The 17,973-nt window shown below is 40.9% G+C and overlaps 1 protein-coding gene across 1 annotated transcript in view; it reads left to right on the forward strand.

Annotated features, from left to right (window-relative positions):
* The window catches only part of LOC108049363, a 37,177-nt gene extending 22,122 nt beyond the window's left edge, over positions 1-15,055 (forward strand). Inside the window, exons 3-7 of the mRNA XM_017130518.2 lie at positions 10,552-10,653; positions 11,426-11,534; positions 12,727-12,903; positions 12,985-13,098; positions 14,154-15,055. Of these exons, the coding sequence (XP_016986007.1) occupies positions 10,552-10,653; positions 11,426-11,534; positions 12,727-12,903; positions 12,985-13,098; positions 14,154-14,293 (642 nt within the window). The 3' untranslated portion in view covers positions 14,294-15,055. The remainder of the gene's footprint in view (positions 1-10,551; positions 10,654-11,425; positions 11,535-12,726; positions 12,904-12,984; positions 13,099-14,153) is intronic.
* The last annotated feature ends 2,918 nt before the right edge of the window (positions 15,056-17,973 follow it).

A 17,973-nucleotide genomic window follows, 5' to 3' on the forward strand; every position in this document is an offset into this window, starting at 1 on the left:
GATTCTGATTGGACAGCCAATAAGAACGCAGCTTCCATTTTACTAAAATTAACCGTTACTTGTATTCCAGCACACAGGGGCGTAGTCAGCGTGAGCAGGGGTTTGGGGGCCAAACGTCCCCAAATGGCGATTTAAGACCCCCTTGACAAAATTCTGACTACGCCCCTGCTTAACGCAGAAAACTGAAATTTGGATACCTACTCATTTTTATGTTCGCTTGGTGTTGCAAACCGATAAATCTAAATTTGCCCGTCCAAATGGACCGGCCAAATCAATTTTTTCTCATGCAAACTGGGCAACTTCCCATTTTTAAGTACTAAGCGAACAGAAATCCACAGCAAGTAGCCAGCGCCCTAAGCAAGTGATGAACGATCAGCTGTTTTATCATGATGGCTGCCCTACAAGTCGGCCATCATGAAATATCACTGGAATAGAACCGTTGGCTCTAAGCCAAGCGCAGCCTAGAGATGGGCAACCACGTTGTTTCTTTGTGCGTCTCACGAGTTTGGCACGAAAAGCACGAGAAAACACGATCTCCCCTTGTGTTTGTTGTTGGCGCTCCGAAATAAATAGGCACGCGTACATCTCTAGGATAATCGAAAAAACCAAACGTTGGATACCTACTGCTGATGTCTGTTGGCCTGGTGTTTGGGTTTAAAAAATCATTTATTTTGCTGTGCGATATGCATTTTTTGCAGCCAAAATTCCGGTGGCAGCTTCGCGCTTTCTCCACGTTTTTAATTTGTATATTTTTGCAGAGGGTATTATAATTTTGGTTTGTAACGCAGTGAAGGAGACGTTTCCGACCCCCTAAAGTATATATATTCTTGATCAGGATCAATAGGGAAGTCGTGTGTCCGTCTGTTTCAATACCGTTTGCGAGCTGAGTTTAAAAGCTAGCGATCTGAAACTTTCACAGTCGTCCTAAAATACGTGTACGCAGATTAAGTTTAAAAAGCGCACCGATTGGACGTCTATATGTATATATTCCTCTAAGAATCTGTGTTTAATTTTTCGAATTTTTTCTTTATGATGTTTTCTTTATGTATGTTATATGTACATTTATTTATATAATATATATTTATAAGCCGAAAGCAATTGCTTATCATTGATCTTCTCATGAGTGATAGGTACTTTGCCAGTATAAACGTTAAAGCCTATTGTCTGAATTCCGACTAAGGTTTATTTGTTTTCCATTTCCACCTGCCACCTGCGACAGAATTTAATTAAGTCGCTCTGCTTATCCAGGCCACTTGTGTCTGGGGCTTCGTTTCGGCCGAGAGGCAAACTAATATGGTAGTAAACACACAGATTTCGGACATTTTGGCTGAGCGAAATGGCTGCGTGGGTCATTGAGCAGCCGAAAACACACACAGACAGTGGCTTGTAAGAATGAATAGGGAGAATGGGAGACAAATTACACCTTTCGCTGGGAGTGTTTGTGTGTGTGTGTGCGGCATTGACATGTCATTGCCTCAAGTGGTATTAATTTTCCGCTTGTCTAGAGTTATTACTCATACGCCGTGGTGTGCGTCACGATTCGTGTATTTGCTCGAGCCCAAAGACACGGAGGTGTTTATGCCGGACTCCCGATGGGGCCCATCCCAAATGACCCCGGTGCGTGTTTGTTGCGAGTCTGGTTTAAATTGACGATTTCATAATTGTGCCTTCAAGTGTGCGGAAGTTAATAAGCACTTAAGTCCTCGTAGGCCTTCTGTGTGTGTGTGTGTGGTTGTGTGTGTTAGCCAGTTGGCACTTTGCACGGCTGCGTGCTCAAGTGGCAATGCCTCGGCTTATATGGGTCGCACAATGGGTTTGGGTTTGGGTCTCGGCCTAATAAGTCGGCAATTTGCATTAGGGAAATTGTGTTGCATAGCCTCTTTGGGGTTAGCAAAATATTATCATCGTGTCCCGGCCTTCTTAAGTTGCACTCGCCCCGGGGCAGCCGTCCCTGTAATTGCAGAGTTCTCAAAGGGAGCTCTGCTTAATTCGCCAGATGCATTCATTAGCTCCAGCTTTATAGTATGCGTATATATATACGGCGCATCACGCACTCATTGCGTAATTGGCAAACAGAGAGCTATACTAAGTCCCCAATGAGACGAAAATTCATTGGGTGAATGCACATCGAAAAAAGTCCTGCCACATTTTAAGATAACTTGAAGTAGTAGCTTTAAATTGTGGGACATGATTAAGTACCATATTATTACTTGATCTTATTACTTCAATTGATTTCTGGAAAATATACTTATTGATACTATTTTTTCCTCAGTGCTCCTTTAGACAAAAGTAAAGTTAAAGCTCTTTGAGAACGGCAACTTCTCTTTCTAAATGGGAAATGTACTTTCATTTCATTGCCTTGCCATGTGTGTGGAGCATTAAAATCTTGAGCAGGGAGCTTCGGGCATTATGCGAATGCGAATGTGAATGTGATTGTGAGTGGGGATGGGGATGGGGAATGCAAGTTCAGTGGACAGGAAACGAGCACCTCCAGACCAGAGGCAAATGATTTCCATATTTGCGAGTCCCCTGCAGTGCGGCAGAATTCGCAATCGAAATGCTTTGTCAGGTGCTCGCCTTTGTCTATATCGGTACCGCAAAAAGCCCCTTTTTTCACTCAAAGAATACACACTAAACATTTCCGCGAGTTTGGTTTTGTTTTGTCGGCGCCTTCGCTGTCGTAAATTCACTTTGGACGACAATAAAATGCAGGAAACATTAAATAAATGAATTGCTTCCTCGAGCGCGCGCCTTTGTTTCGGTATTTTGCTGCAATTTTAATTTCTGTCGCCCCTCCATTTCGCAGTGGTTGCCTTTTATGAGCAGGGATGACATCGAATTAATGCGAGTGAAATACCTTCGAAGTTAAGCCCTCCTTGTAAAATGCTGTTGACAACTTTCCATTAAAGTAATGCTATTAATTAAGAGCAGTACCGTGCATATTGCAGACAAATCTCCCTCGCCAGAAATGGAAAATTTCTGGCAAATTTAAAGCCCATAAATCAAATGACACAAACAGCAAGAAGTCCTTGCGCACACACACACACACATGTGAGGGGAAAAAGTGGAAAGAGCACTCGAATTAAGAATTACGACACTCGAATGTGGCTGGGCGGACATTAAAATATGTCATTGGGGTATTAGTCGAGAGCAGCAGCTTAAATGGCATTTAAAATAAACTAAGCAAATACGTGTGTCCTGTGTCAGCCGTCACCCAAAGGACCCTAACCCTTTGGCTTTGCCGGTTGCACTCGGCTCATATAAATTGAACTAAATCAGCACTCGAGCAGCAGCAACAGTCAGTGCAAAAAATTATGGTACAGCAATGACTGGCGAAGAGGAAATTTAATTTAATACAGAAGGACACAGCTTTGCAAGAAATCAAGTTAAACTATAAACTAATATAAGATCACAATACTATAGTATTTAGTGTTATATGTTAAAGTAATAAAATATCCTTTTAAAACGAGAAATCAAAAATCAAACAGCAAAAATTAAATTAAATTGCTTAAAATAAAACAATGAATACTAACAATCGCATTACCTTAAAAAATAACAAGGATACCCCTAAGGTCGTGAAATTATTATTATAAAATCATAAATGTTGGTTTTATACTTTTTTAAGTTTTAAAGTGTCCTTGTTCCGCTTAAAGGACAATCACTGTAACCCATATAAGCTCGCATATATATGTCTCTCGACGACTTTCAGTTGACTTGCCTCTGTCCATGGCTTTCCGCTCCGGGTTCCGAGTTCCCAGCCCCGCCCCCTTGACCTGCCGCCCAACTCCATTTAATTCCGCTTCCTCTGCGGACGCTTCTGCCGATGCCAATGCCGATTCCCATGTTTGTCCTGTTGCTCCTGCCATGCGACTCGGAGAGACGGGCTCTGTGACTTGAGCACTTAATTACTTTTTAGATAAATTGTCGTTTTTAATGTCTAGACTCGCCTCCTGTCCCTGGGATATTTTCATAGAGAAAAGTAGCAGTAATTAAATGTGCTCTCAGCATGCCAAGATTCTACGACGCTTCCGACAAAGGAAAATGCGAAAAGCTTAAATGCTGAAAACTCGAAAATGCTCGTCCCGCTCTTTCATTCTCTCATTGCTTCGCTCGCCCAGATAGAAGGTAATTTATTTATAATTTTCTGGAAAATGTTCACCAATGCAGATTAGAAAATATATAATTGCGTAAGAGTGAGAGTGAGGAAAGCTGCTGCCGGAGAATTGGCTCCGGGAACACTTTTCCTTCGCATGGCCAGATAAAAATACCGAAATTGGTATTTTATGAAAATTAACGCTGGGGGTCCTTGCCCTCCGGTTCGGATAAGTCGTTTAGATAAAAAAGGTTACGCAAATGTTTAAGCAGAGCATTCCGACATAGGTATGCGTGTATATACACATATATATATATAGGATGTGCACATATAATTTGCAAAGTTTAAAATCAGATAAAATTGGAATTGCCCTTGTCCGAGAAGTGAAGGCTAAGCCGAAACCAGAACCAGAACCAAAACCGAACGGAAACCATTTAGTTTGCCTGCCAGCGGAGCGACAAAAAACAAACAAATAATTTAACCAGCACATTGATGAGGGTTGGCCAAGGATAATGCAGGATATGCTGGGCATCGCTCTGCCGAGCTTAATCAAAACAAACACATAATTCCTGCACAATCATAATTTTTGCATAGTTTCACCTCGGCTTCTCCTCTGAAATTCGTTGGAAATTTCGCTCAAAATTTGGCACACACAATGTGAGCGAGTATATGTGCTTTTGCATGAGTTATATTCCATTGTGGAATTGTTGGGCGAACAAAGTAATACACATTGTTGTTCCAGTTCCCCATTTTTATGTGAACTCTATGTGTTCCTCATTTTTTATTGCTCACATTCAGCGGTGTGTGTGTGTGTTTGTGAGTGTGTGAGAGCTTAAAGCCCTTGCACTCAAGTCTCACAACAACAAACAAAAAGCAAGGACCTCAAGCAAACACAGACTTTTTACACAACCACTCACAATCACACACACAGCGTTGTAGCTCTTTGTCGCTTAAAAAAACATAAAATATTATAAAATATTTTACTGCCAGGCTCAGTTATTGTTGCAATGACCTTCGGGCTCAAATATTATATGTGTATATCTATAGCTGTATCTGTGTGCCTTGGTATCTGTATCTTTTTCTGTTTCTGCGTCTGAGTTTATGTTTGCTCAGCTGCTTTTTACTCGCAGAAATTACCAGTGAAATACGAAGGAATCGTTGAACTCATCACAATAAACAATATCCCGAATTTCCCGAAGGTATCAGTTTTAAATGGGAAAAACAGAGTCTTTACTGCCTGACACTAAATAAATTTGTTATATTTCTGGCTCTAATAACAAAATAGAAATTAACATATTAATTACATTTCATATTCTGAAATATTTCGTTTGACTACAGGAACAAAATTTAAAATCATAATATAGTTGTTTGTATTAAACAAGGAGTAAATATTTTAAGTCTATATCAGGTCAACATCACTACGTTAAAATCGAACACTCTCTCCATTCACAATTAACATTTCAAATGTCTATTTTGAAAAACCAATTTAATTAGAAATATTGTCGGCATGTGGCTGTGTGTCAAGGAGCTTACTAAATACACAGGCCAGGACTAAGCTCATTATAGGAGCAGCGGAGCATACTCAAATGCAGGCTCATTGGGGGCGCTGGTCCGAGAAGTTAATGTGGCTCGAAAATTGCCATAAACCTTTTTGAATGAATACAAATCATTATCACTTTGTTGCTGGCAGCCTTAACCGTAATTAAACCATCTCAACTCAACTCAAGGGGGACAGGCAGGACTGGCAGGACAATGGTCGTAGAGTTGTTTGCCAGCTAATAAGACATTCTGGTCGACAGCTTGATGAAGGAGACCAGGCCACTTGGAGGGTCCTTTCTGGATGTTGATGTTGATGTTGATCCTGTTGTTGGTGCACAGAGAAAAATAGCATCCAAAATAGGGTAAAAAGTTTAAGTAGGATTGTTGTATACGTAACATCCATATTTTTTATCATTTAATTTTTCTCTCTAAATCGCCTTTAACCTTACACTTACCTATTTTTACTTACAATTTTGGCTCTATTTATTGTTATGAATTTCCTCAGTGTAATCCTGCTGCTGTTGCCTGTCACAATGTTTATTAAAACAAATGTCCCGAACAAAGGGCCAAATTTGACCCAGATTTTTTGTTTGAGCTGGCATCTTGCGAGTATGCAGAATGGCTTCATCATTTCTATAAACTTTTCTGGCCTGACGACAAAAGGCGGTGAGAGGTCTGACCCCAACCTAAAACAATTAAGGCCTCAAACCGAAAGCAGAGAGCAGAGAGTGTGAGGAGGTCAAAGTTCACTGCCGCGGCAACCTTTTGCCCCGCCCACACCGTCTCGAAAATCTTAATTATTTTAATTGCAATGCAATCATCAATGGCTGGGCCCCCGAATATAATGCCTGCCATTAAGTGTGAATGGGAATGCCGGGCAAACAATACCAATCGCATTTCACGCAGCACCGCCGTTGACAGCTGCTGAAAAGTAGGCTGTGGTAATTTTCATTTCCACTTATTTTTCTTTGTTTGTCCTGCGGCTCTTATCAAAAGTAATGGCTGATTGTTTGGTTAGCCCAAGGCTGCGTGAATAGGGAAATATTGGTGGAAAATATTAGCATAGAGTTGGGCCAGTAATCCCCCGAAGGGTTCTTTGTTTGTGTTTATTAAATGAATGGGTAATGTCAGAACTAGACCTTGCGGTGTTCCTGCTTCCAAAATTCCTTGTCAAATCTGATGATCCTATTAGGCTTAAGTTCTCTACACTCTCAACCTTCTGTCTATACTTAAATTTATTTTTTAGCCTTTAATTGCCCTGATAGATTCAACTTAGTGTGAGTTGCAATTAGTGTTGCCAGAGTGACTGGTTAATTATGCAGTAATTGCACTTAATATGCATTTCCGCTGAATTGAGCTCGATTTGAGTTTCTATTGCCCTCAATTACACATGCATGTATGGGGCCAAAAGCACACATCGATTTGTGCAGAGAAAAAGTGAATTTAGGTGCAGGCAGTACAATAAAGTTGTCAACTCAAATATTTACTCGTATATGAAATTTTCAGGCAGCTAGTCAGGCAAACAGCACGACACCAAATTGAGCGCATTTTCTGGGAAAAGTTTTTTGTTTTTTAACTGGGGTGACCCCAATTGCCCATGGGGAACATGAAAAATGCACAATGGTTGTGTAGCGAAACTTACATACCCTTTTGATTTAATTTAAGGGATATAAAGGGGCAAAACTAATTTAGTAATTTATGTTTCCAAGCTTAAATGTTAAGTTAAATAAATAAATTATATTTTATATGGTGTGTTTACAATTTTAAAGAAATATGCCCCACTTTTAATTAAAGAACCTTAAAACTACGGGCTCTGTTTTAATGCTATTTTCCTGCATGGCCAAACAAATTTTATAAAATGTAAAGCTGATTTCCCGGGGACTCTACCTGTCCCTCCACCCCCTCCCCCCAATGCTCCCTTTTGAGTTGAGTGCCAAACGGCAACCGCATATGAAAATAAACATAGACAATTATTTGTTCGGGCGGGAGAAGTTGCAACCAAAATGGCTGCTCTGGCTGCTGCAGTTTCTAAATAGAATTTTATTAAAATCGCTTGTTAAAAACTTTTTCACATTGAAAAAACATGCAACATCGGGCAGAACAAAAGCCAATCAAAACTTTTCAACGGGCGAAGCTCAGCGAGGGGTAAAAAGTAAAGTAAATACAAACTTCGATGCAATCGGCTTGTGCATAGATTTGGCCACTAAGCCATGCAATTACCCAATCACCCCAACCGATCCCCTAAAAACCCCCCCACCTCATATCCTGTATCCAACAGTCCAGAAATAGAGCATATGGGGCCAGCTGTCAGAGATCGAGATCCCGCGATAAGTCGACATTTTGTGCATTGGCAGGATAACCAATTCACAGATGAGGACAGCCAAGTGGGAGAATTTTAATTATTCTAGGAGCTGAAAAATCATTTGGTATACAGTTTGGAATCACTTTTTTTAACCAGTAACTAAGCTTTATTTAGTAAATAAAACAAGAATTATCACAATAAGTTTAGAATATAGTTTTTTACACACTTCACTAAATTGATATCAGAGAGCTCAGTAAGGACTATTTATGTTGTGTTTATTTATAATATGAACATATAATTATTTATTCAAGATAACTTGCCATGCAAATTATTCACCAGCGTTATATCTTTGATCAAGTTCTTTCTGTGTTAACAATTTAAAATCTCACATATTATTTTATTGCCCACCACTGTGCCGTAGATGGCCTACCTTTACAAAACTGTTGGCAGTACAACGTGGCAGACAAGTAGTTAGCATAAATTTGCCATAAATTTGCTAACAAGTGATTTGTGTTGTGTGCGCTGTAGCTTTTGGGCCATAAATTAAGCGTCACTTTTTATTTAGCATACAGCTGAAAAAAGGTAAAATGTAAACAATTATCTGCGTGCCCGCAGCTGCAGCCGCAGGAGCCGCAGGATTCGCCGGATTCGCCGGAGATGCCAACAACTCGCACACACACACATGCGTTCGCAGGACAGGCGACTGAGATTTATGCGATACGCACACTCTCACAGCCTCTCACATGCAGTCACATAAAAAGTGCTGCCAAAAGGGAAAGGAATTCGCAGGCTTTTGATTAATTGCCGCCACATTTTACTCCCCCTGATGGCTTCACTTGGCACCCTTTTCCACACCCCAGGCATTCTGTTTTTCCCCCCCAGCTGCTCGACTCTTGTGTTTTTCTTCTGGTTCTGGCCAGCTGCATGGTTTATTTGCAGACACGTAGCACTCGCAGTCGCGGTCCCTTTTGCCATCATAAATATCGTAAAAATCCTAAAAAGTATATATATATAGATGTGGATGTGGATGTCTGTGTGTGTTGTCGTTTGGCGTCGTCTAGGAGCTGCGGGCCAAAACGGAATTTATGCGCAATTTATGCCTCACACTCGGATTTTACTGTTACAGATTGTATTGAATAGATATATGGAAAGATTTTGCCAGCATATGCCGGGCAGAATCTTGATAATAAACGACTGCTTGCCATTCAATTGCAAATTTCCCCTACATTGAAATATTGTTTTCTTTTCGGTTGGACAGCCGGGCAAAAGTGCAGGGATATTGTGTATTGTCCTAAGCTGAAGCTAAAAGTTCGCTGGGACTCGACTGGGATTATGATATTTAGGAGGAGCGCGCTGCCGTCGGGGGAAATCCCTCGACTCGTGCCATTTTCCATCCTCTGCTGATGCTGCTGCTGCTGCGCCACATTGCGTATACGCCGCATTAAACATTTAAGCACGGAGAATGTAATTCGTTTTTATTGGCAAACGCAGCTGATTTAACAATTTCTCTGCCGTTCAACTTAATTTCAAGTTGCTTGTGATTGTGCCCCTGTGTGTGTGTTTTTTGTTCGTGGTTGTGGCAGCTTCAGTTTGAGTTTGCTGCGCCCGTGTGTCAATATTTGTAAAGAAAGCCGGGCAAGCAAGAAAGTTGAAAGTAACTGCTCGCTCCAGCTTTTTACTTCGTTATTCGTTATTTTTTGTTGGCCAATAAATAAAATCCTTATCAATTGAAAATTGATTGATACACGCGCTTAGGTGCTTGGGTCTGATCCTTCGCAGCAGCAGCTCCAAAATCATCATCTTCGTGAGGCAATAACCCCATATGGACAGCTAATAGATGTGTTGCCTAAATTTGCACTGAGAAAAATATGTTCGTAATCATTTTAGGCCATATAACAGTCTTCATAAATATTACTCAGCTGCTTCACTAACAATATTTCATCGCTTTATCTTGAAATATGTTTGATCTATCTTGATATGTTCATATTTCTTTCATATATTCATATTTTTCTCAGTGTACGTGTGCGTGCCTACATCATCAGCAGAAAAAAGTGCGCAAAAAGTAGATGACGAAATGATTAATGGTCATTTAAGATTAGCTAAAGTCACATACAGACACACTCAAAAAAGGGAAGGTGGAGGAAAATAGAAAATAGAAAAAGGGCGAGGGCGTCGGGAACACGCCCTCCATTTGTTGAGGGGGCGTTGGGGCGGTGGGTGTGTTGGGCTTAGCCCCGCCCATTTGTTTGTTTGTTTGTCTATTTACAGTTAGGTAGCCAATTTGAACTTTGAACCTAGGATCAATCAATCTGCTATTATGTTTATTGTTGCTGCTGTCGTAATTCTTACACGTAATTGCTTTTTGATTTTTTTCTCAACCGTTTTGTATCTGTGCGCCTTTTTGAAAATTGCATCATCATCAAGTCGTTGTCATCGTCCTAGTCCCATCTTGATGGATTGGCAAACATTTGAACAAGACAGAGAGCTCGGACCCATCTTCGGACCGGGCATATGTTAAATTTCGGGCCAAGAAAAAAAAGGGAGTCCTTGAAGCGAGCGGATCCCATTGTATTTGGCTAATGGCGCCGCCCTTTCTCACCCTTCCGTGTATTTTTAGGTATCGTGGATACGCAAAAAGGATTATCATCTGCTTACGGTCGGCTTAACAACGTACAGTAGCGATGAGCGGTTCAGTGCCACGCACTTGAAGCATTCCGAGGTGAGTCCTGCGCAAAGTAATTTGCATTGCTGATGGGCCAAGGTGGCGAAGACGGAGGATGGGCTGATTGCATCGAATCGGAGACCTGCATACGAAATTATGTGCCTCACACTCAGGAAAAAATACACCCAAATTCATCAGCAAACCTTTGGGGCATGATAACTCATGATGCTTTCAGGAAAATTTTAATACTTAAAAGAAAATAAATAGTTAGGTGATATTTTAATTAGTCTTAAAAATTATGTTCATTGAGGTTCTTAAAGTATAAAGCTAATCTTTTTAACTTTACCTTAATAGATTTAATTAAAAATTGCTTCGGAGCAAACTATTATTAAATATTTCCAAAACAAAAATACTTAACATAAGCATAATAAATGTAGTTTATTTAAAATACATCATATTAATTGTAAATTAACTTTTTGGCTTGAAAGTTATCTGATTTCAATATCCATATTATTCTTTTTAACAAGCAACCTATAGATTTTTTAATGGATGTATGCATTGAAATTTAAATCTTTAGGAAGTAGTTACTATTTCTATTTTGGCAGTGCAGTTACCAGCCTTCCATCTGCCGCCTCCTGGTGAATATTTGCAGCATTGTGAACTTTTGCAGTGGTCGGCCTCGAATAGCCGATACGTGACAAAAATTCAGTGCGGAATATGGCACAATAGTTTCGAAGCTGCAGCGCAGCAAATTGACTTCCAGGCGGGCCAATGTCTCTAACCCTTTCTTAATTCTAACCCTTTCTCTTTCTTTTTTTTTCGCCTGCAGGATTGGACACTGCAAATCAAATTCGTGCAGCTACGTGACGCCGGCGTCTACGAGTGCCAGGTGTCCACTCATCCGCCCACCTCCATTTTCCTGCACCTGAGTGTCGTCGGTAAGTAGAGGCCGGAATTGCCTCGGTTACGTCTTCCATTTTCGGTCTATTGCCTTGGTTTCTATTTGGTTTCTATTTCTATTTGCGATTCGGTCTGGGCACTGGTGATTTTCTATAATTTCACGCCTTGATGGGTTTTTCTCTTTCGGAGTAAACAAATGCCGGTGAAAAGTCTGCCGAATGAGTTCTGAGCCCGGTTAGTTTTTGCCACATTTTCGTTACGTTCTGGATGCGCTCAAGCCGAAATTAGAAATGTCCATATGCCAAAGGTGGAATGGGATCGGCAGGGAAAGGGAATTGGGAAGGGAATGTAGATGATTTGGGCCGGGTCGGAAAAGGGGTCAAAAGGGGTTCTCAAGTTCCGAACTCAGTTTCGGGCCAAATGGCAACGACTCAGCAAGTTCTCAACTCATCGCGCTGTCCTTGGCTAACTGACGCACATTATTCTGAATTTAACAAACAATTTACTTTGAATGTGCTGCGCCTAATGGCCTTTTCTGCCTCGTGCTCGTTCTTCTTGGCATTCACCCCAAAAAACAAAGCCACTCTCGTTGGCCCACATACTCGTGCATGGAAACTGATGTGACAGGGCAGCTCCACATTTTCCTCTTTGGGCAAAGTGGAGCTGCTCCGTCTGCCAGATGTATTTCATAAATTTGTGGGCCACTTTCGGCGGCCTCTGAGGGAAATTGATAACTGTCAGGGATGGATGCTAACCGATTCGGTCAGATGATAATAAAGGATTTGACTTTGACTCGATTTGACCCCTCGGAAGATAACCTTTGATAAGGGAGTTCCAAATAAAGTAGGTTAAAGAAGCTTTGGTTCATTATTGCTTAGGTTTATCTCAAACTATGCTTGATGGGGCATATCAGTTTGAGTGACTTTGATTTTGTTAAAGAAACGTTAAACAACTTTAGACCACTTATAAATATAAAGGGCTTTGTAATAAAAGCTATAGTTTTATAATTAACATATAATTTGTGAACTACATTCAGTTAGAAAGTAAGAACCCTATATATGGACAGATATAATAGTTATAAAACTAATCTTTTAAATTTGTTGAATTGTAATTGTTTTGTATCTACATACTTTCTATTATTATCTACGAATTGTTTTGACCATAAGATAAAACTAAAACGCTTATCGAATGTTATTTTTCCTTTCCCCAAACCCATTATCGATTGGTTAGAAGCCCGCGCCGAAATCACGGGTCCCCCGATTCGATATCTTACCCCAGGATCGACGCTGCGGCTGCAATGCCGCGTGGTGCAGAATACCGAAGCCTCCGAGTATATATTCTGGTATCACGACAACCGCATGATTAACTACGACATTGATCGGGGCATTAATGTGTCAACGGAGCCAGGTGAGTGCTGGTTACCACCCCTTTTTGCTTTTTCCCACTTTTCACCGGTCTTAACCCTTTATCGACTGCTGTCCGTTGCAGACTTTCAATCATCGGAGCTTACCATTCAGCGGACACGGCGCGAGCATTCGGGAAATTTCACCTGCGTCGCCAGCAACACGCAACCAGCCAGTGTTCTGGTGCACATCTTCAAAGGTGAGTTGCACGGCAAAAATGCCACACACAATGGCTGGGTTACAATTTATGATGGTTTCATTGGCGCGAAGATGAAAACCGCACGAACATTGTGCATCAATTTCACATTTTCAGGAATTAAAATTGTGACAAAGACTTTTCTCAACAATATAGTTTATCCAGGAAGTATGCAAAAAATAATATTTTACAGCTTAATTAAAGTCACCTCACGTGGTTATTTAAACTGACAATGTATACTTAATTAATCAACATAATATTTTCCTTACGAAATGTTGCAAATACAACATAATATAAACCTTTGTGATTTAACAACCATCTGTTGGGATACCATAAAAATAAAGAAATGAACTCGGGATTAAAAAAAATCCTCCTTTTTGTCCGTGCACAATCGAGTTAAGCTTCGTAATGTGCCGGGGAAATTTCAATTTCAATTATGTCCGCCAAATGAAATTAAAACTTTGAATAAACAAAGGACTGCTCATTTGAGTAACCGTAATTTCTGTACATCTGTATCTCGGCAGCTGTATTTGCAAATGTATCTGTATCTGCATCCCGTATCTGTATCTGTATCCGGTAGCTCTTTTGCAGTTCATATATCAGGCGCATGGTTTCGTTTGGCTAAGAGGGAAAACAATAAAAGTAATTTATGAAAATTACACGGCCGCAAGCATGTGGATTAAAAATGCCCGCGCACGGTGCTGCAGAGCCAACCATTTGGCAGGCAAACTGCCATTAAAGCCAGGCCATAAACACGGCGACGGAAAGAGATGGGTAGTTGCTGAGAGAAAGAGACGGGTGGTGGGTTGAAGAAAGAGACGGGGGCTGTGGGCAAAGGAAAGAGAGGACGTGGGCTAACACAAACAAAGAGTGCCCACGTAGTTAGTGCCAGTCATAATTTATAAGTTTCTGGCGCGATGAAGCGACGACGCTCATTAGCATTTTGTTGGTTAAGCTCACACTTTGCTCCTCGCCGTGTGTGTGTGTGTATGTGTGTTTTTTTAATTAAATTTTTGTGCAAATTTCATTTTCATATTCTCCGGATTTCTCTCCTGCAGGCGACAATCCGGCGGCCATGTATCACGGACATGTGGGCGGCTCCACGAAGACAATGCAGTCCCAGCTGCATATGATTATGATAATCATTGCCAGCGGCTATCGGATATTCCACACGAGTGTATATATGAAGATCGTGTAGATGGCTTCCGTGCAGTAGACGATGGCCCAGGATGCGAGTCCCTGCCCCCAAGGAAAGGCATTTGTAACTACGTCATCAGCCGGAGGAGCTGGATACCCAGTTACCCCAACCGGGGGATTCCCCCAATCTTACACTAGTTTCTTCTCTACTACTTGCTAGCGGCATCTCCCGACATACGTACTACCATACTAGCATACTACCATACTACCATACCTAAAGCCTAAGCCACAACTATCAGAAAAGCGAATCAAACTTAAGAACTCAATCTCTGTCTCTATATAGCCGGTGTGCATGTATAGTATACAACACCCATCTTTTATATGTATGTGTGTGAGTGTGTTTCGTTAATGTGTAAGTGTCAAACTTAGTCACAGGATGCAGCTTATGCCGCACATGTATTATAAAAAGGTTAACTTTGCAGACTATTTAATTGAAGAGAGATCATTTCGAGGATCCAAAAAAAAAAACAGAAAGCCCAGTAATTCGTAGTTTGGATCCTGGGAATGCCGACGAGCTCAATATTAAGAACTGATGTGCATTTCCAATCTAGAATTCATATTTTTACAAGTCCCACTTTACGATTAAGAATTTAGTTTCAGCCACAACCTTCAATCATTTGGCTACGATTTATGCTGCATTGTACAGACAACCACTCAACTGATTAAAATGGATTTAGCTAAAGGAATTTGGTTCTACTCGAGAAAATGCTCTTCGAAGAAACTTTCAGATTTAAGCTGTAAATAAATTATTTGTTAAACTAAATTACATAAATAAACTATTACGTTTAAGAGTGGCTAATGGTTATTTGCAACATGTGCAAACAAATTTAGGGGTGCCCGAGAAGGTAAAGTTTATAAGTATTGCAACATTTGGCAAGAAGTTGTTAATCAAAAGAGGAAAAAGCAAAAACAAAAAGCGAACAGAGTAATCAAAATAAACTAATTGTCTAACATAAGGGATATTTAGCAATTTTTAATTAGTGGACATAACTTTTAACTGTCTTAGCAATGTGCAAATACAAAACATTGGCGACTAACTAAAAAATGAGAGGAGAGCTCAATCAAAATGGATTGAGGCAAGCTTCCAATGATTGTGTGTAAATATCGATTTGTGCAGCTGCGGAAATGATTTCTAGCCCTTAAGTCTGTGTAGTTAAATGTAACGAAAATTACCAAACCAAAAAAAAAAAAAACAAAGAAAACCATCATGAGAAAACTGAACAAATAAAACATAATAAAATTATGCAAAATACAAAAACCAGACACCCGGAGTCTTGATTAATGCGGGAAGTTGAAGCGCTGTTTTTTCTTTTTACTTTCAAGCTGGGTAACGCAATTTCAGAACGCCATCTGGGGAGCAGAGCGCAGTTCATTTCATTTCGGGCTCCTTGACTCGTCCTCGTCTTTCCCGAGTTAATAAAACCAAATTGTGTGTCGAGAATGACGAGAGATGAAAATAGCGATGACGATGGAGATGAAGATGAAGTTGATGGCCCTACGCGGAGCGACACTTGATGCCTGTCCTTCGGCTGCGATTTCTGCAACGCATCCTTCGGTATCCTGCAACCATGAGGCAACATGAGTGATGGCGGAAAGCCCGAGCAATGAGACTAATTAGGTTTTGAATCGACCACAGAAAGTTTCCCCTTCAATGGAACTTTGATTTGTTGCTAATTTCATTTTTGTTGAATTGCGAAACCCCTGCTTAATGAACTGCCCCGAACAGAGTGCAGCTCAGCAATTCGAAACTTGGCTTAAATAGTAGGGAGCAGTGTGCTCTGCTGCAATGCAATTTGATGGTTATGCCAACCGCATTCGAACGAGCAAAGCTCCTCGGCCACAAACTCGCACACAAAAAGCAAACATAGACACACTAAAACCGAAAGCAGATTGGGCCAAGAGTGTTTGTGAATGTGCCAATGGCCAAGAGGCAAATAAGAGCAGAAACAACAGCACAACAGCAACAAAAGTTGCCCACCACAACAGGCAACAGTTTCTGCATACGACCATAAACACACCCTCAAATATATTGTTATTATGTGTTATATCAAAAGCCACTCATGGGGGGGCGCTCAGGGGGCGTGGTCGTCGCTGCAGGCGGCCAAATAGAAAAGTCAAGTCAGCACACATCTATCCACAGGGAGTTGTCGAAGCCATAGAAAAACCTGGCATTCATGGCTGGTTCTTTTATTCCATGAATCATATGGAGAAAGCTAATGAAGTGGGCTTATGGAAGCTCTCTTAGAAGACCCTTAAAAAATTACAAAAAATTATAGCACTATGTTGCAAAGTGTACGATGAAAGCAAAAGTTGCAACAATTTGATAATAAAAATTAATGTAGATTACTCAATGACTTTTAATTACAAAATACAAAATGAAAAGATATTTCTTCATTAGGAGGATTTAGCTTATGAAATAGGGCAATAAGGACTTAAATTTTAAATGAGCATGCAACTTGTTATTTAATTAAACCTTCAATTTGTCTGTCTTTATATTTCAATAGACATATTTACAAATATTTAACATATGCAGAGTAAGAAATTGCACACCAGAACCTCTTTGCAAAATTCAATGCGATAAAGGAAATCTGTGCCATTGTCTGGCACTAATTCCTTTTGGCATCAAATAAACATACATCTCCGTTCGGGCACTCATTAAGTCATTCTCGACAGTGAATGGACCACTGAACAGCAATGGCCGAAAGGCAGGCCAAGTGAGGCGTGAATTTCGGCCATGTCAACGCATAATGCGTCGAAGGACTAAGGACGAAGGACTATAACACCCCGAAACGGGGCCTGGGGGAAATTTAAGAAATGCAAAACGCATTATAAGTGTATTTATGTGTATGTGTAGCGCGGGAGGGGGGAGGGTGTATCGGGATGATGGCAGTATGTGTGTGTTAGCCGTTGTCGGTCAAATGCGCACACACAATGCGCATACGCCATGTAAGCCGAGGCATTGTATGAGCGTGAGCCTGTGGACGCCAAGTCCGGATTCTTCGCCTGATGCCTGTCATAAAAATTCCAATTTAGTTTCCAATTGCTTGACTTAAAGTGCTCCGCCATTCATGCGAGTGTCTCTCTTTATGTATGTGTACGATGGCACTTCATAATAAACTTAACGACGCACAATTATGCTACAAGTTGGCAGTTTGGGAGCAGCGGATGGACGCACCAAGCGAATGCAAAGCACAGCAATTTCCGAAGGCGTTACTCATACGCCCCGTGGCCCTGGACAGAAACGCTTTACATTTAGACGCGTCTTGTAATTCAAAATGACAGACACGTACTCGCACATCGAGAAAGCGGCCTGCTGAAATGCTCTGGCGATGGTTTTATTATCGCCCCAACCAGAAATCGATAGCCATTGTGTGCGAGAGTTGAAAGTGGCAGGCGAAGAGCCTCTCAGAGCCATCACCATTCATTAGGGCATTAGTTTTGAGTGCATCGAGCACACTCCAACTCCGGACTCACAGCTCAGGACTCTCGAGTTGTCTGCCTTGAGTTCTGATCCCTGTCTTGTGGCCTAGGCTTTTGGGAAATTCTTTCATCGATTCCAAATTTCATTAAACTTCATCGGAGTTTACCACAATTGAGAGTTTTTAACTTAGTTTAGGCCACAAATTTGTTGATTTAGGAATTGGTCATTCAGCAATTAAATTGTTATTGAGTTGTGGTTTA

Source organism: Drosophila rhopaloa, unplaced genomic scaffold (assembly GCF_018152115.1).
Source record: "Drosophila rhopaloa isolate 14029-0021.01 unplaced genomic scaffold, ASM1815211v1 contig_115, whole genome shotgun sequence".
Classification (NCBI taxonomy): Eukaryota; Metazoa; Arthropoda; class Insecta; order Diptera; family Drosophilidae; genus Drosophila; species Drosophila rhopaloa.